Genomic DNA, 27,645 nt, shown 5'->3' with positions numbered 1-27,645 from the left:
TTTTATAAAACGATAGCCACAAACATTTATATATACCTGCTATATATGCCAGGCAGTGTTTTGAGTGTTTTACATATAATAATCCTCAAAACAATCCTAAGAGGTAGGTACTACTATTATCCTAATTTTACTATGAGGAAACTGAAGCACAGAGAAGTTAAGTAACTTGCCCAAGGTCACACAGCTGATAGGTGGCACAGACGGAATCCAAATCCAGGCTATCTGCCTTTAGAAACTCTGCTCCAACCTGCACGTTATGCACATGTACCCTAGAACTTAAAATATAATAATAACAATAAAAAATTAAAAAAAAAAAAGAAACTCTGCTCTTCACTGCTATGCTATCTTTTGATAAGCAGTCTACTGAAGACTATAAAACTAGCCGGGCGCGGTGGCTCACGCCTGTAATCCCAGCACTTTGGGAGGCCGAGACAGGTGGATCACGAGGTCAGGAGATCAAGACCATCCTGGCTAACACGGTGAAACCTTGTCTCTACTAAAAAAATACAAAAAATTAGCTGGGCATGGTGGCGGGCACCTGTAGTTCCAGCTACTTGGGAGACTGAGGCAGGAGAATGGCGTGAACCTGGGAGGCAGAGCTTGCAGTGAGCCGAGATCGCGCCAGTGCACTCCAGCCTGGGTGACAGAGTGAGACTCTGTCTCAAAAACAAAAAGAAAAGACTACAAAACTAAAATTATACATTCTCCATGTGCATGATGAAACTTGGGTGATTTTACAGAAAAGGAAGGTGTGGTTCTGACTGGTACATATTATTAGCTGGGGGCTAGGGAATGGGGCAGCAGAAGTGAGGGTGAAACTGTCTAAGGGATAAATGGGAAAAATCCTAAACAGAAGGGCCAGGAAAGTGAAACCAGACAATTTTCCTTGAGGCAAGTCTTCAAAATGTAATGTACTGACAGTATCATTTATTTCTTAGCTATACCCACATAAAAGCCAATCATAAAACATATCCTAAAACTAAAATACGATGATTTTTCGATTATCTGCACTACTGTCCTTTCTCATTAGTGTGGATAATTAAAAGCAGACTATATTTAGATGAAGTACTGAAGTATTTAGTGTCACAGATTCAAGACAGATCTAGTTCCAGCATTCCCCTGTCAAAGCTTTCACGTGGAAACATTTTATTCGATTCAGAAGATTTTAAAAGAGCATCTGTAATCTGAGTAGAAAAACATCAACTTGTGAAATGCCCGGGAACAATTACTTAGATGACAAGTACCAAGCACCTCCCAGGGGATTCAAGCAGAGGCACGGGCCTGGCCTTCTAGCAAGTCACTGGCATCAACAGCATGGCGCTGGCCCCAGTAAGCTCAGGGACCCAAGTCAGAAAAGACCAACTCCAAAGCCCGTGCTCTTCGGCGTAAATTACTTTCATATGAATATGTCCAAAGCCTGACAATATTTCAAACAAATATTTCAAGTCAAGTTCAAGATCCATCTAGACAGAAGACAGAAAATGAGGTGGGCACAGTATTAGAAAAGGGAATTTAAAAGTTCATTTTCTCCTTCCACCTAGTGTCCTTATTCTTTCTCTCCCTCACCTCTTTAAAGGGGCCAAAAGTAACCTGAGGGTATCATTTGAGAGGACTAAGTATGGAAACTGCTGCCCTGAGCCAGGCTCTGCAGTTTGAACCATTCTACACTCAAAGCTTGGGGCCAGAAACCCTGGAATCCTGCTGGAGTCACCTCTGCCAGGACTTCAGCTACTGGAAGTAAAAGACGACTCAGGAGGGAGTCGGGTCAGTGAAGAAGTACTTAACAAGCAGCTGTGGACTCTATGGATGGAGAAAACAGAGTCTCAGGTTCAGAAAATATTGGCAGGGATGTCTCTTCAGCTGTGTAGTTCACTTTGTAATTTTCTCTGTGCAAGTGGCTCAATATCTTGTCACATCACTAACCAGAGGTCCCACACATTCTGGATTTGGGAGTTTACTGCTGGGAGACAGGATGGAGTAGGTTAAAGGAAAATAAAGGACCAGTTCTAAGTATTTGTAATGAAAGAAGGGACCTCAGACAAAGCCTGTGGTGGGGCAGGTTCTCTGTGTCTGAATATAACTAAATCCATAAATCAGACACAAAGTTTGCAGTAACCAGACCACTCCCATGACAGGGAGGAGGGGCTGGAGAGGAAGCTCACTGCCACATGGGTAGCACAGCTTCACTCTGTGCCATTTATCATAACAATGTGATAAGAATATATAAGCAACCAGCTACGGATAGTGCAGGTGTGCACAAGAAGAGAAGGACCATGAGCCTAGTGTGGCGGTTCTTAGCCTGGGGTCCACAAAGAGAATTCAGAGAGTCTATGAACTTGGATGGGAACAAACTCCATCTTTACTTTTATTAATCTGCACCTGAAATACAGCATCTCCTCCCACTGTGAAAGTAAGCAACAAACCAGTATAGTGTTGCCTGTGTCTGGGACTACCCCAGATAGAAATCACAGATACCTTCTCATGACATTACAGTTGCTGCAGACATCCTGAAATATCATGTATACTCATTACTATTCAGAAAGTACAGTTGTCGTTAAGCCTGCCACTATCTTATTATCAATGCATTAATAAAGCTGCATAATATTACTACAAAACCAATTTGCTTTACAAGCATTTTGATAACTATTTCTATATAATTATTTTCCTTTGTCATTTTGTATATTTTATGAATTAAAACATGTTAATTCTGAGAAAAGGTCTGCAGGTTTCAAAAGGCTGTCGAAAAGTCTCATGGCACGAAAAGATTATGAACGCTGTTTCATCTGAGAGCCAGATATTACCTGCCTAATAAGTTCAGAGTGTTCAAGTCTCTTAGGTAGATATTATAGGTCTTATGGTGTGTTTGAAACAAAAAAAAAAGTCTTTACAATTCATATTCTTTCATAAAAGTGTAACTTTCTACAAAGCTGAAACTCTTAACTCTTCTGCCTCATTAAAAGAGTTGTTTGATGCAAGTTTAATATACAGAGGTTTCTTAGGGCAGATTCCAGAGCAATCACTTCTGATCAGGAAGGTAACCTAAGTCCATCTGGAAAGCGATTTCTGCAGCCACTGGAGCCCAGATTGACCAGTAACGAGCAGCTCCTTTCCTCGATGGCCACAGTCACTCAAGAACTTCAGACCTGCTTTTACACCACCCACTTTTCCAAATCCAGGTTCTGTGCTGTGGTATAAGTGCAGAGTAAAGAGCTCAGGACAATACAGCTTCAGAGACAAAATATTCCCCCTGCGTATTGTTTCCTGCTTTCCTTCCCATCTGAACAACAGAGATGCCACATATTCACATTCATGCTTAGGAAATGAGTCCAACAACCAAGGTCTTCCCAGTTTAAAAAACAGAAGGCAGCAGCAACAGCAGCAAAGTACTCTGTGATCTGAAGATGTCAGACTCGCAGAAAACCAAGGACATCCATTCATCCTGAGCAATGACATTGCCCTGCCTTGGTCTCTATACACTGTCTCTGTGAGGCCTGAGGCTCCACAGTCCATGGGAACAAGCCTCAAATACCTCTGACTTAAGGGCCCAGAACAGAGCTGAGCACACAGTAGGTTCTCCATTGATGCTGGCTGGACAATGAGTCAACAATAGCATGTTTTCCTTTTATTTTTATGTGTTTCCTTTTTTTTTTTTTTTTTTTTGAGATGGAGTCTTGCTCTGTCGCCCAGGCTGGAGTGCAGTGGCCGGATCTCAGCGCACTGCAAGCTCCACCTCCTGGGTTTAGGCCATTCTCCTGCCTCAGCCTCCCGAGTAGCTGGGACTACAGACGCCCGCCACCTCGCCTGGCTAGTTTTTTTGTATTTTTTAGTAGAGACGGGGTTTCACCGTGTTAGCCAGGATGGTTTAGATCTTCTGACCTCGTGATCCGCCCGTCTCGGCCTCCCAAAATGCTGGGATTACAGGCTTGAGCCACCGCGCCCGGCCTTATTTTTATGTGTTTTCTAAAACGCATGTTGTATTTTCTTAATTACTTCTATAACTGCAATAGAGGGTTGGAAAAAAAAAAAAAAAGCTGATTCACAGATGACAGGACAAAGGGCTTCCTGTATAGACCCCAGGACTGGATGCTCCTGTGGTCTGTATGACACAGGAAAGCAAGTGGCCCTGCTCTAGAGAGCTCCTCCCACTACCAGGAAAGGCACATTTGAGGGGACCGAAAGGGAGGCCTAGAGGATACAAGTTAGATGAAAGGTTTTGGGATGAGCCAGGCACACACCCCAACAGCTGCAGAGAAACGCAGGTCCAAGGACTCAGGAAACACCAAACCCGATAAAGCTTACGGGGCAGGGTGTGGCACCTTCACCCCAAAGCCCCACTGAACACCAAGCCCCACCTAATCTGGCTGAGGGACTGCAGCACCTAAACTCTGAATGAAAGATCTGCCTTCCTGTTATGTGCAGGCTGTGGTTTTCCATGGACATGAATTTAGATAAAAACAGCTGCGAAGCAAAACAACAGGCATCCTCAGCACAAAACAAATGCACCCCCATACACACCTCCAGCCTCTCAACACCCTACTCCCTTCTCCCCTAAAAATAAGGCCTCGGGCCGGGCGCGGTGGCTCAAGCCTGTAATCCCAGCACTTTGGGAGGCCGAGACGGGCGGATCACGAGGTCAGGAGATCGAGACCATCTTGGCGAACACAGTGAAACCCCGTCTCTACTAAAACTACAAAAAACTAGCCGGGCGACGTGGCGGCGCCTGTAGTCCCAGCTACTCGGGAGGCTGAGGCAGGAGAATGGCGTGAACCCGGGAGGCGGAGCTTGCAGTGAGCTGAGATCCGGCCACAGCACTCCAGCCTGAGTGACAGAGCGAGACTCCGTCTAAAAAAAAAAAAAAAAAAAAATACGGCCTCACATGGGAAGCAGAAACAGTTGTCAGAAGGCCATGGGGCTCCCTGGCCCAGTTCTTTATATCGCTATCATTAGTCACAAAATAACAGCACCTATAATGCATCGTTTCCAGCTCACCTGTCGGCTGGATCACCACGGTGGCAACTTCCACGGCCTTTTCTTGGATTTCCTGCCAGTTGCCCTGCTCGGCGATCCACTCGCTGACGATACACCTGTAGGAGCCCTGGTCGGCCGACAGAGCCCGGGACACGGAGAGGCGGTAGGCGTCACTGCCCACGGTGTCCAGGCGCACGTCCCCACTGTGGTAGCGCTGCTCATACCCCAGGCCCGGGTGGAACCTGCCCTCGTGGGTCAGGGCGAGCACATTCCGCCGGGCCGGGCCGCGGTGCAGCTCCCACAGCAGCGCCAGGTGCGTGTGCAGTGGCGAGGCGGAGGCTGCGGTGCAGCGCAGCTCGAAGGGCTCCCCCTCCCGCAGGCTCAGGCTCGGCGGGGGCCGCGCGCTGGGGCCCACGTGCAGGGAGTCGGCCAGCACTGCGGAGAGACAAAGCTGGGTCAGCAGCCGGTCCACACCGACCCTAGCCAGCAAGGGCCAGTCCACTGCTGCAACCACAGACAATTTCCTCCTTCCTCCCCCATTCCAGGGCCCAGTGGGCACGTCTTCCCATTTGGATTCATCTGTAATTTCAATTGACTTTCTGACTTGAAAAAGAAAAATAAAGGTACCAAAAAACCCCATGCTAGAAGTGGGTGGTAAAAACTCCCTGTGGGAGTCGTGCCTTGGGGATGGGATGTGCTTCTGCCACCCTTAAGGAAAGTTACTTTACCCCTCTGTGCCTCAGTTTCCTAAAAGGGGCATGACAGCTGGACCTTCGTCACAGAGTTGACATGAGAGTTAAGTTACACAGGGCAAGTTCCCAGGACCGTGCCTGGCACTCAGCAGTCATGATAAATCATTGGGTGTGACTGTCAAACATTTCTTTGGTTAGGACCAGGACTAGGGTAGGGAGCCCACAGAATCTGCAGATAAAATGACCTTCTAGACTTAAAGTAGCAAGATCCACAGGGGAGAAAGGATGGCATGAGCTGCCTGTTGCTTGCAGCCTGGGGAATGCCCAAGAATGTCTAGGGTGAACACAGCATATCCACATGATAGGAACCGGCCCAGGCACTTCTACAGTCTAGAAAAAGGGGGTGGCGATCAAGTAAGTATCGGTGGTGTATTCAGGAAAAAAGCAGTAAGCGATGAATACTGCTACTGTGGTAACCAGAAAGGGGGCCACTACCAAGCAGCAGGAAACATCCATCAGGCTTGTCGATGAGCTGGCTAAGAGGACCCTCCAACACCACTATTCATCAGCTCTTTGGTTTTTTTCCCCCAATTCCACACTCAGAAACTAATTCAGTGTCCTTGAGAAGGGGTTATTCTAGGTAACATTTAAAAGCTGTTACATTTTTAGGACACATTCCGAAGACCCATCTCTACTGCAAAATAAATATAATGACCTTCTAGTATATATATATCTGTCTGTGAGTCTGGCTAATATGACTCAGTTCTCAAGGCCAGCTCATCTCTCAGAGCACAGATGAATGGTTTCAAGAGCCATGAAGCTGCAGGCCATGGAGACCCTGGACCACACATGGCAACCATCAGAGGCTCCACCTGGGCAGCAGTCAGTCTCTCTCATGGTCATCCATTGCTTTCCTCACCCAAGAAAGGCCTCCTCTTGTGTCTCCTGCCTTCCACAGACAGCAGAAGAGGCTGAAAGACACTGGAGGAAGCGGGATGGGGGTGGGGGAATTCTCCCCTTGCCCTCCCTCCCACTCAAGAGGAGACTCCAAGGGGATACAAGGGTGCGTCTGGCTTAATGAAAAGGTGGCATGTGGCATTATTTAGCTCCAATACAAGAGTGTCTTTTTCTAAAAAAACATGTGTGGGATTTTTCTATAGGAATAAAGAGGTAGGTTGGGTGTTTCATTACCTCTTTAATGGACATGGCAGTTTTATCCCCTGATGAGTCTAGTGAGGGAACAGTCTCTGAGCTATGGTAGGGTTCTACAAGTCATGAGGGAATGAATGCCTCAATCAACCCTCGCTTTTTATATCATCATGTGCATTTTCTACTTTCTGATAATTACATACATTCTGACCCAGACATAAATCCTTTTGGGAACAAGGCAGGGTACAAATAAATGCATAATTAAGTAACAATAACAACAATTATAATGTTTCTATTTTCTTAGCCCCAAATTAACATGGTTTGTTCTTGCTCGTTTACTAATTAGCTGTGTGATTTTAGGCAAGTAATTAACCTATGCTCTTCCATTTTCTCATGTATAAATTAGGGAAATATTCTGCCCTATTTTGATTGGGTTCAGAGAATTGAATGTGTGAGTACATCTAAAAGGACTTGGAAAATGAAACAAATAAACAAAACCCCCAAAACAAATCCCAAAACATTCCAGGTACATAAGGTGTAATTATTTGCAAAGCTAGGTCAATAAGCTAGTAGAGACCACGTCTTCTTTCTCTACCTGTATGTGTACCTGTAACACATACAACTTCTGGTACAAACAAGTACTTTTAAATCATGAAAGTCACAGAGAAAGACATGAACTTTGAAATGCCTGTTATTCCCATAAACCTGAGCATCATTAACATGACCATCCCCTTCCTGTCACTAACCACTGAATGCTTACCATGGCACTGCTCTAAGGCTTTACACCTGGTAACTCACCTGTCCTCACAACCTTTAAGGTTACAGGAGGAAGCTGAGGCATGTAACATGCCCACAGCCATGCAGCTGACAAGTAGTAGAGCCAGCAACCGGACTAAACAAGCGCAGGCAACCTCGCTCCAGAGCCAGCTCTCCACTACCACATCATGCTGCCTCTACCTCACTGGGCATAGGGTGGCTCAGAACCATACTGGAGTGAAGAGATAGGGCCCTCTAAGGTCATCTGGCCCATCCCTGCCTTTAATCAGGTAAGTCATGATTATTTCCCTGGACAGAGGAGGGAGCAGAGCCTCAGAGAAATTAAGTCTCTTGACAAAGTCAACCACAGCCCAGGGGCAGAGAAAGGTGTGGCCCCTGGCATAACAAGCCCATGTGAGGACTATACCTTTAACCTGCACTGTGTCCTCATAGTTTCCCTGGACAGTGGCATCTGTGCTGGGGGTTGAACATTTGTAGTGGCCTTGGTCTGAAGGCTGGACGTTCTTTATGTGGAGCTCCACGGCGTCGTTGGCAGTCCGCCTTAACAGGATCTCGCCCCTCTGCAGCCGCTCCTGGTACAGCTGGGCTGGGAACCCCACCTCCCAGGTGCTTGCAAGCTCCACAAAGCTGCTCCCCAAAGATGAGAAGCTCCAGTCAAAGTTCTGCTCACTGGGGCCATCATAGTCACTGACGTTGCAGGGGATGACCAGCTCAGTGCCCACCACTCGAACCAGGGTCCCTGTGGGGACTCTCACCACACGGCCTCGACAAAGAGCTGCAATGATAAGAGATGAAAGGCAGGTCTTTAATCACAGAAAGTCTTCCCAGGACAAATGTGGCAAACCTGTGGATGCTCCTGCTCACAGGCATGGCAGAAAAGTGACAGCCAAACCACCAGGGAAAATGTGTCTATGCAGAAGGTTAAGCCTGTCCCTTAAATAATGAGCCAGGAATGCAACCTCAAAATGAGCGTCTCTCTCACAACCAGTTTCCCAGGACTAAGAGGGAGGAAGATAAGCATTAAAAGCAGGCTGGGCCGGGCGCGGTGGCTCAAGCCTGTAATCCCAGCACTTTGGGAGGCCGAGGGCGGGCGGATCACGAGGTCAGAGAGAGTCGGAGACATTCCTGGCTAACACGTGAAACCCCATCCTCTACTAAACAAATACAAAACACTAGCCCGGGCGAGGTGGGTGGGCGCCCTTGTATCCCAGCTACGGGAAGGCATGAGGCAAAGGAGAAGGCGTAAACCCGGAAGGAGGCCGGGAGTTTGCAGTGAGCTGAGAATCCGGCCACTGGCACTCACAGCCCCTGGGTGAAGAGCCAGACTCCTTCTCAAAAAAAAAAAAAAAAAAAAAGCAGGCTGACGGTAAACCTCAATAGTTTCTTCCCTCCAGTTACTATTTAACACACCCTAACCACTCAATGTGATGTAAAAATATTTTAGGTTTTGTGTGAAAGAAAATGGCACAGCTAGTCAAGTGTTTACATTTCTGCCCACCCTATATCAGCCCTCATCCCTAGAGACCATTATTCCCTGGGGCTCCTGACACCTGATTTACAATGATGGATGCCAATTTTTAAATCCTAGAGCAGCCCTGCTGATAAAATGATTTAACTCCTGTTATCTGACGTTGCCTATAAATTAATTTTAAAATATGATGATTTTACCAAGTATTAATTTTCTATTTTCTGGCTCATTTCCTTCTCTACTCTTTGTTCTGATCTAAATTCAGAATGAGGATGGGGAAGTACAAAGGGAGAGAGGCAGGCTGGTTGCTGGGTGTTCTTAGGAATGCAGCAGCTGGTTGCCGGGGATAAGACCAGTGGACATAGACAAGACTTCACTGGCTTTTCCTTCCCTAAGAGTGTGCAATTCCCAGGACTCTCTGGTAGGGACCCTACAACTGGCATCTGTGAGTCCTTTAAGATGTCTCCACTGCAATCAACTTCAGCATGATTTTGCAGTGTATTTACTACCTGTTTAGCATTTCAATTGCACCAAATAAACACATATGGCTCCTTCTTGATGTTCTTGCAACAACATATAAAAGAGAAAGCATGTCTGAAATCAAGGAGACCTAAGTTTCAATCTGAGACCTCTCTTACCTTTGACTTCTGCCACTATGAATTGGGACAAGAAGGCTTCACTGAGTTAATGAATTAAATGTCTAGGTGAGAGTCTGCCATGTAATAAGGGCTCCAGGAAACAGGAACCTTTTATTAATATTGTATGTTTATCATTTGTTATAGGTTGAATTGTGTCCCCATCCAAAATTCCTACGTGAAACTTCTAGCCTCCAGTACCCCAGAATGTGACCATATTTGGCAGCAGGGTTGTCACAGATATAATTAGTTGTGATGAGGTCATACTAGAATATGGTGAGCCCCTAATCCAATATGACTATCCTTAAAAAGTGGGTAATTTGGACACACACATGCCCACAGGGAGAAAGCCACATGAAGATAAGGCAGAGATTAAGCAGGTATGTCTACAAGCCAAGGACCTCCACAAATTGCCAGCAAGCCACCAGAAGCTAAGGGAGAAGCATGGAACAGATTCTCCCTGTCAGCCCTCTGCAGGAACCACTCCCGACACCTTGATCTTAGACTTCTGGCCTCCAGCATTGTGAGGCAATAAATGTCTGTTTAAGCAACCTGGCTCATGGTACTTTGTTGCAGCAGCTCTAGCAAACTAATATACTACTGCCACTGTTTTTTCACTGGTTTAATTCATGTTTTCAAATTCTGGGTTGCCACCCTTTAGTGGCTTGTGAAATGAATTTATAGTAGTCGTGACCAGCATGTGCATGTTTTTAAAGACAAAATTAAACCAAACAGAAAATACCAAATATTAGTACATTGCACTTAGTAAGAGATAAATATTGTTTCATTACATTTTGTTAAGTTAACAAAAGTATGTGTGTACCAGAAGATGATGAAAACCTTATACCTTAATTTGAGTCAAGGTTAAAAAAAAAGATCACCGTGTTAAAGCTATCTCGTTTTCTCCACCTATTATTATTTACTTTGAGAAGTGAAACAGGAAGTATCCATGTAAGACAAAAGGTGATGGGGAAGAGTGTGGGTTCTGAGAAGGGGCTAACTGACTGCCTTCCCCTCCCAGCCCATCTGGGGGGCAGGTCCAGACTGAACTCCAGCTCAAAGAAAAGTTGCTGAACCCTAAATCACATTACTCTCCCTAAAAATAAAATAAAGTTATGGGTGCTGGTAACTTAGAAGAACTATGGGTCACATATCTTTCTGCAGAGAATGGTAGAACCAACCCCACATACTGTTGAGGAGTAGTGCTGGAATGTGATACTTCTTTCTTTCCTTCCATCTATCTTTCCTTCCTTCCTTTTCTTCCCTTCTTTCTTTCTTTCTCCCTTCTTTTATTCCCTTCCTTTCTCTTCCCTTCTTCCTTCCTTTCTTTTTTTTTTTTTTTTGTTGCCCAGGCTGGAGTGCAGTGGCATGATCACAGCTCCCTGCAGCCTCAACCTTCTGAGCTAATGCGATCCTCCCACCTCAGCCTCATGAGTAGCTGGGACCACAGGTGCACACCACCACACCCACCTATTTTTCTATTTTTTTGTAGAGATGGGGTCTCGCTATTTCACCCAGGCTGGTCTCAAACTCCCAGTTTCAAGCAATCCTCCAACCTTGGCCTCCCACGGTGCTGAGATTATAGGCATGAGCCAGCCCACCTAGCCCACGCTACTTCTAAGGCAACTCAGTGGCTCAGGATGACACCCTGACCTCACACCTGTTAATTCTGGCAACCATGAGGCAGACCCACAGTGGCTGTCCAGCTTTACCTGTCTTAGATGAGGCTGACGGTACCCCCAGTCCCAGGTATGGGCACTGGGGCTAAAACCAGGTAAATCAGAATTCTCCTGGTTCTTTTTTGCTGAAGCTTCTCAGAGGCTTTAGCTTCCAGTGGAATCAAGGTAATATAAAGATGAGGTACTCTAAACTGCACACAGGCGGGTCTCCTGACCATAAGAAGAAGTTATCCACAGGAGAAAAGACCCAGGCCCAGGACCCAGCACCTGAACGACAGAGGTCAGAAAGCCACCCCAGTTGCTGCCAAATAGCAGCATCTGAGCTTTTGGATCCAGTCATGCCTTCTACACCATTCCCAACGCAATCGAACATGCACTCTCATGTGTAAGAATGTACACCCACACATACACACAACCCCACACCCCTTTCCCTGAACATTTTAGTTTATTGCAATTCCATTCATCCCCACTTATGTTTATTTTCTAAAATTTTTGTTTGTTTTGAAACAGACTCCCACTCTGTCACCCAGGCTGGAGTGTAGTGGCACAACCGTAGCTCACTGAACTCCTGGGCTCAAATGATCTTCCTACCCCAGCTTCTTGGACAGCTGGGACTAAAGGCGCCATGACACCATGCCCAGCTAATCTTTAAAAATGTTTTGTAGAGATGGGGTCTTGCTAGGTTGGTCTCAAAATCTTGGCCTTGTGATATGGTTTGGCTATGTCCCCACCCAAATCTCATCTTGAATTCCCATGTGTTGTGCGAGGGACCCAGTGGGAGGTAACTGAATCATGGGGGCAGGTCTTTTTCGTGCTGTTCTCGTGATAATGAATAAGTCTCACGAGATCTGATGGTTATAAAAAGGGGAGTTTCCCTACACAAGCCCTTCTCTCTTTGCCTGCCACCATCCAGGTAAGGTGGGACTTACTCCTCCTTGCCTTCCGCCATGATTGTGAGGCTTCCCCAGCCACGTGGACTGTAAGTCCAATCAAACCTTTCTTTTGTAAATTGCCCAGTCTCGAGTATGTCTTTAACGGCAGCAATGAAAATGGACTGATACAGTAAATTGGCACCAGTAGAGTGGGGTGTTGCTGAAAAGATACCCAAAAATGTGGAAGCAATTTTGGAACTGGATAACAGGCAGAGGTTGGAACAGTTTGGAGGGCTCAGAAGAAGACAGGAAAATGTGGGAAAGTTTGGAACTTCCTAGAGACTTGTTGAACGGCTTTGACCAAAAGCCTGATAACGATATGGACAATAAGGTCCCAGGTGAGGTGGCCGCAGATGGAGATTAGGAACTTGTTGGAACTGGAGCAAAGGTGACTCCCGTTATGTTTTAGCAAAGAGAATGGCAGCATTTTGCCGCTGCCCTAGAGACCTGTGGGACTTTGAACTTGAGAGAGATGATTTAGGGTATCTAGCGGAAGAAACTTCTAAGCAGCAAAGCATTCAAGAGGTGACTTGGGTGCTATTAAAGGCATTCAGTTTTATAAAGGAAGCAGAGCATAAAAGTTTGGAAAATTTGCCTGACAATGTAATAGAAAAGAAAAATCCATTTTCTGAGAAGAAATTCAAGCCAGCAGCAGAAATCTGCAATAAGTAATGAGTAGCCTAATGTTAATCCCCAGGACAATGGGGAAAATGTCTCCAGGGCATGTCAGAGGTCTTCATGGCAGCCCCTCCCATTACAAACCAGAGTAGAAAAAGTGGTTTCATGGGCCGGGCCCAGGGTCCCTGTGCTGTGTGCAGCCTAGGGACTTGGTGCTACTCCAGCCATGGCTGAAAGGGGCCAATGCAGAGCTTGGGCCACGGCTTCAGAGGGTGCAAGCCCCAAGCCTTAGCAGCTTCCACGTGGTGTCAAGCCTGTGAGTGCACAGAAGTCAAGAATTAGGGTTTCGGAAACTCCTCCTCAATTTCAGATGTATGGAAAAACCTGGATGAAAGGTGTAAGTTTGCTGCAGGGGCGGGGCTCTCATGGAGAACCTCTGCTAGGGCAGTGCGGAAAAGGAAATGTGGGGCCAGGACCCCCACACAGAATCCCTACTGGGGCATGGCCTAGTGGAGCTGTGAGAAGAGGGCCACCATCCTCCAGACCCCAGAACGGTGGATCCACCAACAGCTTGTACCGTTCACCTGGAAAAGCCACTGACACTCAATGCCAGTCTGTGAAAGCAGCCGGGAGGGAGGCAGTATCCTGCAAAGCCTCAGGGGCAGAGCTGCCCAAGACCATGGGAACCCACCTCTTGCATTAGCGTGACCTGGATGTGAGACATGGAGTCAACGGAGTTCATTCTGGAGCTTTAAGATTTGACTGCCCTGCTGGATTTTAGAGTTGCATGGGGCCTGTAGCCCCTTTGTTTTAGCCAAATTCTCCCATTTGTGGGAGGGACCCAGCAGGAGGTAACCGAATCATGGGGGCAGGTCTTTCCCGTGCTGCTCTCATGATAATGAGTACGTCTCATGAGATCTGATGGTTATAAAAAGGGGAGTTTCCGTGCACAAGCGCTCCTCTCTTTGTCTGCCACCATCCACGTAAGATGTCACTTGCTCCTCCTTGCCTTCCACCATGATTGTGAGGCTTCCCCAGCCACGAAGAACTGTAAGTCCATTAAACCTCTTTTGTAAATTGCCCAGTCTTGGGTATGTCTTTATCAGCAGCGTGAAAACGGACTAATACACCTTGGCCTCCCAGAGTGCTGGGATTATATCATTATAGCCACCAAGCCCAACCTACTTATGTTTCTTAAAGTAAAGGTAATTTCTGTCACTGGCAACTCAAAGAACATTGAAATAATGTATCACTACCCAGCAGTGACGAATTCTCTGAAGCCATCATTACCACAGTTCACCAAGAAATGAGGTGATCACTTTTTTACATTTATTTAATTCTTGAGACAACCAGACAATTCTGAATCTCCCAAAGAGATCTTCTAGAAGAAAGCATCATGGTGGAGATTCTTTAGAGGCAAAACAGCCTTGTGCTTAACCCTCTTGTGCCTCAGTTTCCTCATGTGTGAAATGGAGACCATGGTCACCACACTCCCTGAGGGCTATAGTAAGGATTAAATGAGGAAATGCACTTACAACACTCACGATCCCTGGCCTGTGGCAAGGGGCTGCGGTTATGTGCTGGGCAGGCCACCCCTAAGATAAACCTGATCATAATCATTCACCTTGCTTCCTTGGCTAGGTTTACAGAGGAATTTCCTAATGTGCTCATCTTTTCCATTCCTATCCCTTGTCAAGAAGCTGGCCAGGGTGGACGACCTATCCACAAGCATGAGACTGCATCCTTGTAAGGTCTCTATCTTTATCCTTGTGATGAGAGCTTTAGAAACTGATTCATCTCCTTGTCTGGACTCTCCAATCCTCCCACAGGGCTGCCAAAATCATATTTTCCACATACAAATCCAATGTCACTTCACTGATCAAAAGTCTCTAATGGCTCCTTATCACCTATAGGACAAAATCAACCCATCAGCCGCCCCATCGCTGTCACCCCGGCCCAGGCCAGCACCCCTCTCATCTGCATTACTGCAATGTCCCTTACTGGTCTCCTGGCTTCCATTCTTGTTCTCTATTCTCAACACAGCAAAGTGATCTTTGAAAAATTTAAGTTGGGTTATATCTTACTCTGGTCAGAGGTCTCCAATCCCTTTCCATCTCATTCAGATGAAAGCTGAAATCCTTACAGAGGCAATCCTTACAGGACCTGGCCTTTCTTGTTTCTTGGATTTCTTGTCTATTCCTCTTCCTCCACTATACTCCAACCATGCTCTGCTCCCAAGGTTTCACCTACTGCAACCTCAGGGCCCTTGCACATTTCCTCAGCCCAGGACACTCTCAGACATTCATCCCACTGGTTCCTTCACCAGCTTCAGATCTGTATTCTAATGTCACCTTCTTAATGAGGCCTTTCCTGACCACCCTAAAGTGGCACATCCCCATTCTTGCTCCTGCCACATTTTCTCCTTATCCATTATTACTAAAATACTTTATGAACATTTATGTTTTTACTATTATTTATTTTCTTTTTTTTTCCCCCAGTAGAATGTAAGTTCCATATAAGTAGTGATTTTTGTTCTGTCCATTGCTGAATGGCAGTGCCTAGAACAGGACCTGGTAAAATAGTAGTTGTTCAACAAATATTTGTCTAATGAATGAATGAATGAATGAATGAAAGACATACAAGACCATTCATGATCTGGCTCATGGTTACTACTTTAGCTTCATCTCCGACTGTTCTCCCACTCTCTGATGCTTCTATCCCACAAAACAAACATCTCTTCACTTTCTGGAAATGCCATGCTCTCTAGTGCTTCATGGCCTTTGCTTTCATGCCTCCATCACCTGGAATACCCTCTTATCAATCTCTTCACCGTCTCGCAAGAGGCAGCTGCAGCACCACCTCCTCTGTGAAGCCTTCCTCAACTCCCCTAGGATCACTTAGGTATTCCTTCCTTCATGTTCCAACTCAACCTGCAAAAGTACCTTCAACATCGGCTATATGATGGCGCCACTGGGAAAAGTAAAGCAGATATGAACAGATGCTTGAAAGATCAAATTCTAATCTGAAAAGATATAAACCTGAGCACTGTCTTGCATGCAGAACTAGGATGCCCCCCTCATCCATGCAAATCAAGATTTTAAATTTTGGTAACAGAATTTCAAATTGCCACCAAGCAATCTGGTATTTAGCACAGATTTCTTGTAATATTGTTAAATAACAGCTAATGATATTTAAAAATAAATATAACTTGGAAAAAATAGAGCATACGGCTCTTTTCAAATCAAAAAGAGTATCTACATAGCCACATGTTGCCAATTTTGTCAAAACCTTTTGTAACAGTTGATAACTGAGGGAAAAGAGGAAAAGAAAATTTTCTTCTATTTTCCAAGTTCTACCAGTGTTCAAACTGAAAGTCCCAAACACTTATCTGACCTGTATTAGTTTAGATCCCCATAAAAACGTCGTTACTAAGTAACAATCTTGAACTACGGCTTCGTTGGTTTTCAGCAGTCAATATAAGAAACCTTCATACAAAAAACATTTATCAGTCTTAAAATCCTATTGAGGACACTACTGGGTGGTTCAACGACACAAAAATCCACATAATAAAATTCCATTAAAATTTAATACCAGAAAAAAAAAATACCTGTTGATGGAACATTGTACATTATTTCCCAAAAAAACAAGAACTACACAGGTTTCTCTTACCTCTCAGGGCAGTTACCACAGCCTCAGTGTACCTTTGATACCCAAGACAAAATAAGGGCACTTTAATTATCAGCTTTGTGCAGTGTTTCCGTCTATGTATGTGTATTTCATTGGAAGTTGACTCAAATATTTGGGGGTAGTTAAGCAGAGTTTAAATTTCAAAAGACCAATAATTGAGATTTCTACTTTTAGATTTTTGCTTTTTGCTATGATAGAGTAGCTAATACCAGATCACTCCGCACCCCCTGCCCCTGCCCTCACTCCCACTACAGAAACCATAAAAGACAGATAAAAGCTAACTGAATGCAGTGGTGAACAATCAAGGCAGCCAGGCTCAAGGGTCCAAGATCACAGAAAGATACTGAGGTGGACTCAACAATACCCACTGCCTTTTCTCTTCAGATATTTGCTATTTTTAAGTGGTGCAGACTAGAAACCAAGTAGAAGTTAGTAACTCAGAGCTTCCAGCACCTTGTGGGGCCAAGAAGACAACTGGAGTTCAAGGATACTAAGAAGGTCAGAGTTTGAGGAGCAAGATCCTAGGAAAAAAAAGGCAACAGCAAGAAGTGAGTTTGACATACTACATTGCTTTCCCCTCAAGGTAACTGACATTATGAAAGATACATTGAAGGGTATGGGGATGTGGCAAGTGGCTGAGAAGCTAAGCAGAAAATAAACACTAGGGGGCTAAAAGCTTAAGTAAAATTTTTGACCATCTCACAATATGGGGAAACAAAAACTAGAATTCTGAGTCCACAAAGGAAGGTGGTAAACACTCAGATTTTCAGTTACAACTCTGGAAGGGCTATGCTCTTGGAATAAGAGCAAAGCAGAAAAAGCAACTAGCTCTCATCAAGACGGAAAGACAGTCTCAAAGCTTCCCAGTTCCTCACTGGATAAAGATGAGCTTCTCTTACTCTACAGGCCTGTTAGGAAAAAAGTAAATCTTCTCAGATAGAAGATAACATCATATAGAGCCACTACAATTTTTCAGTGCTCAATCAAAACTTACCAGGTATTCCAGATGACAGAACCAAATGAGTAAAAACAAAAGAGAAAAAATAGACAATAGAAACAGACCTGCAGGGATGCAGATATTGGTTTTATCAGACATAGATTGTAAACTAACTATAATTAATTTACTAAAGAAATAGAAAACAGGATTTCACCCAAACTGAAATATATTAGAACAATCAAACTGATATTTTAGAACTAAAAAAAAAAATACAATATCTGAAATTAAGAGGTCAATAAACAGGTTTGGCAGCAGATTAGATGCAGCACAAAAGAAGTCAGCAGCCAGGCACAGTTGTTCTTACCTATAATCCCAGAACACTGGGAGGTTGAGACAGGAGGACTGCTTGAGCCCAGGGGTTCAAGACCAGCCTGGGCAACATAGTGAGACCTTGTCTCTATCAAAAAAAAAAAAAATTAGCCAGGTGTGGTGGCACACATCTGTAGTTCCAGCTACTCAGGAGGCTGAGGTGGGAGGACTGCTTGAGTCCAGGAGATAGAGGCTGCAGTGAGCCATGACTGTGCCACTGCACTCCCGCCTGGGCAACAGAGTGAGACCCTGTCTCAGAAAAACAAAACGATCACAAAAGAAAACAAAATAAAACAAAAGTCAGTAAAAGTTATCCAAACTGAAGCCCAGGGTATAAAAAAGAAAGAAAAAAAGAATTTTTTTCGGACAAGAATTTATGAGACACGGTAAAAAGGCCAAACACGTGTCACAGAGGCCCAGAAGGACAGGGAGAGACTGTAGTAGAATTAGGCACAATTTTTGAAGAGCTAATGGCTAAGATTTTTATTAAACCAACAAAAGACATCATGCCACAGAATCAAGATAAGATATGTATCATAAACAGAATAAATACAAAGAAAATCACACCTAGGTAAATCATAGCAAAACTGCTGAAAGGCAAAGAAAGGAACAGGAGTACAACTAATGGCTAACTTTCAACAGAAATGATGCTCATGAGACGACCACAGAATGACATTTTTTAAGTGAGGAAAGGAAGTAACTGCTAACCTAGGATTCTGTACAGAGAAAAAAATCCTCAAATAGGAAGGCAACATAAACATGCTTTCAACCAATTCTCAACTAGGGAAAAAGAATTAATTGCACCAAGAAGAAATACTAAAGGGAGTTCTTCAAATAGAGGGAACATAATCCCACTTGAAATCACGGAAATGTGAGAAGGCAAAATGAGCAACAGAAAGAATAACTATGTGGCTAAACCTACTGAATATTGACCATAAATACAATATTAGTAAAGTCTTCTGGAATTCAAAATATATACATAATTAAAACATATGACATCAATAGCAGAAAAAGTGAGGGGGGGTGGAATACATTGGAGCTTAAATGTTGTAAGATCTTTCATTATCCTGGAAGCGTTAAAAGGATCACTAGTAGACACTAACAGGTCACTGATGTGTATTCTAATCTCTAGAGTAATTCTAAGAGAGTAGAAAGTGTTCTAATCTCTTTCATTCACAAAATGAAAGACTGAATAACAAGCTAATTGGTGGGGGAGGGCAGAATAAAAAATACTTGATTAATCAAAGACCCCACAGTTTCAGCTAAAATCATATAAGCATTTCTCAAAGTACTTATTTCATGATATATTCAGTTTGATTTACTATCAAGTCTCCTAGTCTTTCTCCACAACAATATTAGGATCGAGTAAGAGGAAAAATAATAATGTACTGTGTGTTTCTTATATGACATGCACTGACTGACTGAGCCAGGCACTATCCACAAATTGTCTTAATCCACAGAAGACAACTGTAAGGTAGCTATTACCACCCCTATCATACATACGAGGAAATTGAGAATCAAAGAAGTTGAATTACCTCCTGAAGGTCATAACAGCTATAACATGAGGGACTCAAACCCAAACTTGATAGTGCAGCATAAGCCAAAGATAGGTTGAATTTGGTTTGCCTTCAACTGCATTATATATTATCACTCTCTGTTGATTTTTGTCTTTAATCTGAGTAGCAAGAAGAAACAGCTTAAAATTCCCTATATTTCATATTCTCCATGGGCAATGGAACCAAGATAGGCAACAAAGTAACACAGAAATGTGTCACTGAAAGAAGAAATATTATGTACTTTCAATATGAAGTAGACAGATGAGAGAAATAAGAGAAATTGGATTAAAATTTCTTTAAAAATTTTTCTGATGTACTACCTTTGTTATTTTAAATGATACCAACTTTAACATCACACATATTTACACTCAAAAATGGTGCAGAGGCCGGGCGCGGTGGCTCAAGCCTGTAATCCCAGCACTTTGAGGCGGAGAACGGGTGGTCGACCGAGGTCACCCCGGCTGGAAGATGAGACCATCCCCTGGCTATACAGCTCAAACCCCCGCTCTCTACAACTGAAAAAATACAAAAGACCTAGCCGCGTGGCGGCGCGCGCAGAGGAAAGGTTGCGGGCGCGTGTAGAATCCAGCTACCTCGGAGAGAGGCTGAGGCAGGCAGAATGCTGCGCGGAACCGGGAGAGCGGAGCTTGGCGTGAGCTGAGATCCGGACACCTAACATGCATATCCAGCACCCGGGCCGACAAGAGCGAGCACTCTTCTCAAAAAAAAAAAAAAAAATGAAAAAAAAAAAAAATGGTGCAGAGAACTTTATTCCAAAATCATACATACAGGAGGGACTTTTAGAAGCCCTCTGCTCTGACTTCTCAGCAGCAGAAAATTAACAACCAGGAGTTAATTGTTTCCAGATTACCATTTCCCTATCTCTGGAATACTCAGGAAAGTAATTAAATGCCTTGACTTTCTTCTATCAGGTGGAATAGATAGGGACAGGTAGAAAAAGGCAAGTTCTTCAAGGTAAACAACTACTCCTGCAATGTTTATTTCAGTAAGTGCTACTGGCAACCATGAGGAATCATTAAGAAAGACAAGGTAATGAAGACTACACTTCATTTATCTATACTTTTCTACTTCCTTCTGATATCCATGGGAAATGGATTTTATTTATCAGGTTATCATCAACATTATTTTAAATCAAGACCTGCAGAGTACAGCATATTTGCTAAAAATTCTTGCAATTGTGTCTATTACTGCTCAAATTTTGTCATTTCACTGAGCTGCCTAGAAGCAAACAATCTGACTTTTCAATCTGAACCATTTGTAAGATAAGTATCAGCAGTTATTGAATCCAGTGGTACAAGTGAGTTGAAATGCTGAAACTAACGAGGTTATGGTTTTCAGCATGCCTTGTAAATGGGTGCCTAATTCCCACTTCCTGAGTCCTTAAAAGGCTTTTAGGAGAGACTCAGGGCCTATGGATTTCCACATGGAGTTCCCAGCCCACATGTGAGCTAGAAATGAATGCACAGAAAATCAAACTTATAAAACCTTATAGTGCCTTTATTGGAGTAGCTGACTCAACAAATGAAAAACCTTTGTCTCCTCAAGTCTGCCACTGAGAAGTGTGGCAGGAAAGGATCATGCCAACTTTCATCCAGACAGTCCCTAAGTAATAAAAATGCAGCAAGGCACATTAAACAAGCTATAGCCAGCAGAGCATGTGTAATAAAGTCACATACGGCAGAACTTCAAAACCCCATCCAGAAGCAAACAAGGTTCTACCAGAACAGTGCTTATAATCATTTAAAAAAAAAAAAAAAGTTCAGCTAAGACCTCACTGAGATACACCAGACAAATGTTAAGATAAGATAACTCATTCAACACACAGCTATTGAGCAAGAAGTCCCTGTCCTAGGTGATAAGTGAGAGTGAAAGGTTAGTCAGCTTGTGGATCTTCTTTGAAGGCATGTATGGTATGCCGAGAGTCAGGAGGTGTGTAACAGTGGAAACTGTCATACAGGCTGTATATCCTTTATTCAAAATGTTTGGGACCAGAAGTGTTTGGGATTTCAGATTTTCAAATATTTGCATTATTACCAGTTAAGGATCCCCAATCTGAAAATCCAAAATCTGAAGTGCTCCAACAAGCATTTCCTCTGAGCAACGTATCAGTGCTCAAAAAGTTTCAGATTCTGGAGCATTTCCAATTTTGGATTTTTGGATTAAGGATGCTCAACCTGTACAAGGAAGGATATAAATAATCAAAGAGAGGCACTAACAGGTGCCTCAGGGGTCAAAAGAGAATGAGGACATTTCCATCCAAAGGGATTCATAAAAAGCTTCATGCAGTGTCAATATTCGAATTAAGCCTTTGAAAAATGGTTGGATGAGGGGGAGGCTGAACAGAAGACATGAAGGAGGAAAGTGACCAGAGATAAGGGGTGTAGCATAAACAAAGACCTAAGCACAAGGGGACATAGGCAGGTAGTGGTAAAGATAGGGTGACTAAAACAGTGTATCAAGAACAGACTGGAGAGGAGATGTGGAGGCCCAGAGATCATTCAGGGGCCCTCTACCAATGGCGGGGAGAGGTAGTAAGAATGAAAACAAGGGCAATGACGGGAATCAAAAGGCAGCAGCCCTGAGAGCCATAACAGAGGAATGGACAGCTAGTAGACCTGTGATGGGAGAGAGAAGCCAAAGGGAAGGTAATCACTGGTGAAATCTATTTTCTATTTATTTTTTATTTATTTATTTATTTATTTTGAGATGGATTCTTGCTCTGTTGCCCAGGCTGGAGTGCAGTGGCGCGATCTTGGCTCACTGCAAGCTCCGCCTCCCGGGTTCATGCTATTCTCCTCTCTCAGTCTCCCTAATAGCTGGGACCACAGGCGCCTGCCACCACACCTGGCTAATTTTTTGTATTTTTAGTAGAGACGGGTTTTCACCGTGTTAGCCAGGATGGTCTCGATCTCCTGACCTCGTGATCCGCCCGCCTCAGCCTCCCAAAGTGCTGGGATTACAGGCATGCGCCACTGCACCTGGCCTATTTTCTTACAGTAAGATTCTGACCAGTAGAAATGTCCATGAGGCAGTTGGAATGGAAACCCCTAGAAAATATTTGAGCCTAACATCAATGTGGAGTCACATGCATGGTGGGGAGCGGTAAAGAGGAAATCTGCCCAGCAGTGAAGATGTGGGAGTCAATGAGGCCACCAGGAGACAGTTTACTGTACAAATAAGAGGGAATGGGACAAAACCACAGCAAAGTCCTATGTTTAAGGCATGAGCAGAAGAAAAAGAGTCAGCACAGAAAAAAGAAATAGTAGCCAATTAGGAAGAAAACCAGGAAAGGCTTATGCCCTAGCTAGCAGCCAAGGGATGCAGGAATTTCAAGAAAGGGTTTACAGTAACACTTACTGGTTTTTTATGGACAGACTCATCTACTTGCTCCTGGCAGACTGCAAGCTCCTTTAAAGCAGGAGCTGTTTCCTACCCATATCTGCATCCTGCACAATATCTACAGCAGACTCCTACTGTATGCCTTTGTTCGAAAAAAATGAACAACAATGTCAAACATGCAGAAAAGTCAAGGAAGGTGGGTGTTGAGAAAAGAGAAATGAACTGATGGCTAAGTAATTACTGGCAACCTCCAGGAAAGTGCATTTTCGATGACGGGTATGGGATATGGAAAGCAAGAGCCAGGAGAGAAGGAACAGAGATGTAGGGAAGAGAAGGCACAACCATGAAAAAGGCACTGAAACAGCAAGCAGGAGGTTCATTCTGCAAAGTCAGCCAGTCAGTCCCCCAAAGCACCTTCTAGGCACTGGGGACACATGGCCACCAGTCCCTGCCTGCAAGAAAACTGTGTTCAAGGAAAGAGACAGTGATGAAGTGATGAAGTAGACCCACTGACAAATGCTATTCAGTTAAAATATGACAATATGAGTTGTGGTCAGGAAAGGCCTCTCTGACAGGGTCATGTCTGAGTTTAGACCAGAATGAGGAAGAGACAGTGACTGAAGCTCTGGGGCAAAACTGCTCCAGACACAGAACAGCAAATATAAAAGTACTGTGACGGAGCAAGCTTGGTGTTTAAAGTACAGAAAAAAAGATCACTGTGACCTATTACAATGAAAGAGGGGGCAGGGGCCCTGGATTCTGGTTGAAATGGGAAGCACATAAACGAGAAAATGATAGAGCCTGCTTTCTTTGTAGAAATTTCAGTCTGGCTGCTGCGGGAAAGATAGATTATATGGGGCCAATTTGGAAGCAAGGACACCAGTATGGGGGATGTTTCTGTAGACCAAGCAAAAGCTGATGAACACCGGCCTTGGTTGACAGTGGTGGCGACTCTCAGGAGTAGTCACATTCAGGACTTAACTTGTATATAAATGAAAAGACAAACTGACTTTTTGAATGTGGGGAATGAAGAAGAGAGCAATCAAGAATGATCCAGGCTTCTGGCTTGAGCATCTGGCCTACAGGGTGATGCCATTTACTGAGACAGCAAAGTAATTAGAGGGAAGCAAATCCGTACCAAGGAAAGCAAGAGTTGTCTTCTGGTTGTTTTAAATGTGAGGTCCCTATCAGACACCAAGTAGAAGTGCAGTGGAGTAGGCAGCTGGATGTTTAAGTCTGGAGCTCAGTGGGGAGGTCCAAGCTGGAGATACTCACTAGAGAGTCATCAGCACACACAGAGTATTTAAAGCCACAGGTTGCTGGGGGTCATTTAGGGAAAGAATACACAGAGAGAGGAAAAAGAGCCAAAGATAGAGCCCTTACTTTTTTTCAGGTTAGATGGAGAAAAGGATGAGTAAAAATATGTAAAAGTTTTGAGGCAAAAGCTTGAGGTTTCTTTGCTAGGTCTCTATTGTCTCAGTAAAATAGCAGAAAAGAGTTCAGATGCTAAGGATCCTGACAAAGGTTTAGAATAAGCATCAGAAGAAATATAATAGGAAACCATCACAAAAGGAACACAAAGGAGAGGTGAGCTGCGGTAAAGATGCCAGGACTTTGTTGGAATCTCAAATGGGCAGGCTTTGAGATTTTCCCCAGCAAGATCATAAAGCTCAGGCTTACAAACTACGATTGGTGTGAATTACTGAAATATAATACAATGTGAGGTCTGGCAAGGAAATATGACACAGGGTCCCAGGTTGTTAACAAGCTCACTGCTGAAATGCTGACCACCAGAGTCTGCCCTGCATTAGGAGCCAAGTAAAGTGAGAATGGCCTGGTGGACTGAAAAGGAGGAATGTTCAAGATCAGGTAATCACAATTAGGATGAAGAATAGGTTCAACAGATAGGAGGGAATCTGAAAGGAATAAAGCAAGGAGGTTGTGGTCACAGAGGGAAATATCAGAGTTGACAATCAAAAAGGTGAAAGAATACTAAGTGATGACAAGGCCCAGGTGTGGCCATTAAATCTCACAATGTCTGTTATTTCTTCCAGGGGCTAAAATTATCATAGCAGGCACTCTCTGAGTCCTTGTTAGCCTGTGCCTGGCTACAGAAACACGAGGAAGGGGCAGTGTGACCAACAGGTCACAGGGGGTAACAAGGGTGGTCCAGAGACTTAAATCTTGTTTCCAATTAACATTTACATGACAGTTCTGGCTCTAACGTTATCTATCCTGCCATTTATATCTGGAAATCTTCTTTCAGGCTTCATACACATGTTCTCCAAATCAAACAAGATTAGAAAGGAGGCGACAAAGACTTTGCCTTTCATCAGTACTGACACACTCTTCACAGTCAATGCAACTTTTCTTAGCTTTTGCTGCCAAGACAACCATTACCTTCTTGCATCACACCTGTAATCCCAGCACTTTGGAAGGCTGAGGTGGGAAGATGGCTTAAAGCCAGTAGTGTGAGACCAGCCTGGGCAACATAGTCAGATCTCGTCTCTAAAAAAAAAAAAAAAATGTTTAATTAGCTGGGCGTGGTGTCATGTGCCTATGGTCCTAGCTATTTGGAAGGCTGAGGCAGGAGGATGGCTTGAGCCTGGGAAACAAAGGTCGCAGTGAGTCATGATCTCACCACTCACTCTAGCCTGGGCAACAGGGAACAGGGCGAGACTCTGTCTTGGAAAAAAAAAAAAAGAAAGAATGGCAAGCAAGGCAGAAAGACATGCAGTGCCACCAACAAGTGAGGAACAAAAATGTAGGGTACTTCTTCAAGACTAGATCATTAACTAACTGAATTCCTTCTTACTAGTGAAGCACCAGATCATATAACTGATATTGCTTCCAGTTTTGTGGCCTTTGAGAGATCCTGCGAGGCCAGAACCATGTCAAACCTTTAATTCTACATTATGAAACTGTGAGGTTTTGTCACCTGGCTAAGCTGGAACTACATATCCCAGAATCCTCTTATCTGTGTAGTTTCAGGTTAGGGTTTGACAAAACAGAACTTCATGTGAGATTTGGGAGGTGGAAGTCAAGCGGCAGCCATTACACTTTGGTATATGGCTCGTGGTTAAAGGCAGTGTGGGACAGATGTGAAGGTGCTAGTGGGCACCTGTTTGTCCTTGCTCTTTCTGCTCCTGTTTTCTTCCCAAATGCTATTTTTTTGGACCAACATGACCCCAAGACCACTAGATGCTTGGCTGCAATCTCGGAGCTAAGTGATTACCCTTCTTCAGAACCCTAAACCAGCCCATTCTGCCTGGCTTCCAGATTCCTCTTCACGCTTCAACTTGTCCACCTGCCAGTGCTTCAAGACAGCTCACTAGTGACTTTTCCCTGATACTTTAACTCTCCTTTTTAGGCCTTCACTTCCCCAACTCCTTCCATAATTGTGTAAGGTCTAATTCCTCTAATAAATGTGTTATTCCACAATATTTATAAGGGTTCTGCTTCCCTAATGGAATGCTAACACAGTAAACCAAGTATTGAGTAGCCAATTTCCCCTTAAGGACTCAGTAAGTGGCAAAAAAAAAAAAAAAAAGACATCTTACATGCATAGCATTGCTTTATAGTTTGCAAATCCTGTTCATATGATTTAATATTCAACCTTGAGAGTATTAAATAAGGAAACTGAGGTTCCAAGAAGTTATGTGACCAAGCGATAATAAAAAAAGATGCAAAAACCACTTAGAGGCAATCTGTACTGATGATTAACCAAAATAACTCAATAACACAAAATGATTTAAACAATTCTCTGTCCAAGGACCAGAGATAGAAAAGGCTGAGGCAAGATCTATCCACAAGGTTTATTTTAGCGCATTCTATAAAATTAACAGCTGCTAGAGGCCCAAGCACCGCTCAGCATCCCTTCCTGCTCAGCCATTTTCAATCCTCTCCACGTTCAAACTGGCCAACATCATCTGCCAAGTTCTGTGTGAACACCTGGCCCTTCTTTTAGCCTCTAGTTTAAGAGAATTAGAGATGCATATTATGTTTAAACTTGCATATGAGCATAATAGGCAACCAAGATAATTGGGGAAACTCCCCACCAACGTCCTTAGGCAGCTCTGTCCTCTCTCCTTATTTGACTATTCCCTAGATCCATTGTCTGCTCCTCCTTTGCCTCAGCCATCCCTCCTCCCCAAAAACACTTTAAGCCTGCCCTTCTCATTTGTAGACACAGTGCCAGAAGCCATGGGTGGTGAGGGGTCTATGCCAAGCTTCCCTGGTGAGGCTTAGTAAGTAGTACAGTGTTATTTAACAGTTTGGCTTGCAGGGAATTAAATTTAAAAAGATTCTGGGTTCACATGCCCTTTAAGGAACACTTTAACTACAATCTGATACTTCATTCCTTCATTCAGTATTTTTTTGCTGCATGCCTACTGTGTGCAGAACACATCATCATGGACAGTTGATGAGCTAACACCTGGCCAAGTGTCAGAGTCAATAAAGATGGAACAGTATGTTGACTTATAGAAAAGTTGGAAGGAGATGAGTACCCAATAAGATGGGGACCTTTTAAAACATCAAGTAAATAAAGGAAAGGAGAGACCTCCAGCTTTTTAGGGAAGGCAGAATCAGGAAAAAACAGACAAATTCATCTATGATGTTAGGCTTAAGTTTCTTCAGGTGACACACAAGGCTCTTTACACTCAGGACTTTCTCTCCAGTCTCAATCCTTTCCCTCTAAAAGACCCTACAACTCAACCCTCCACAACAGTTGCAAAAGTTTTCTTCATTTATTAAAACCAATATCCTCTTATGAATGGTTTTATCTTTTCTTTCTTTTTTTTTTTTTTTTTTTTTTTT

General features: G+C 43.9%; 1 protein-coding gene across 1 annotated transcript in view; it reads right to left on the bottom strand.

Moving 5' to 3' along the window:
- PTGFRN (prostaglandin F2 receptor inhibitor) overlaps positions 1 to 27,645 on the bottom strand; it is a 67,100-nt gene that overhangs the window by 35,372 nt on the left and 4,083 nt on the right. The window contains exons 2-3 of the mRNA XM_017869587.1: positions 7,993 to 8,389; positions 4,990 to 5,403 (exon numbers count right to left, since the gene is read on the bottom strand). Coding sequence (XP_017725076.1) covers positions 4,990 to 5,403; positions 7,993 to 8,389 — 811 coding nt within the window. The remainder of the gene's footprint in view (positions 1 to 4,989; positions 5,404 to 7,992; positions 8,390 to 27,645) is intronic.

This window comes from Rhinopithecus bieti, unplaced genomic scaffold, assembly GCF_001698545.2.
Source record: "Rhinopithecus bieti isolate Rb0 unplaced genomic scaffold, ASM169854v2 scaffold_3040, whole genome shotgun sequence".
Classification (NCBI taxonomy): Eukaryota; Metazoa; Chordata; class Mammalia; order Primates; family Cercopithecidae; genus Rhinopithecus; species Rhinopithecus bieti.
The sequence above is the reverse complement of the archived record's forward strand: the minus strand, read 5'-3'. Positions and strand labels throughout refer to the sequence as shown.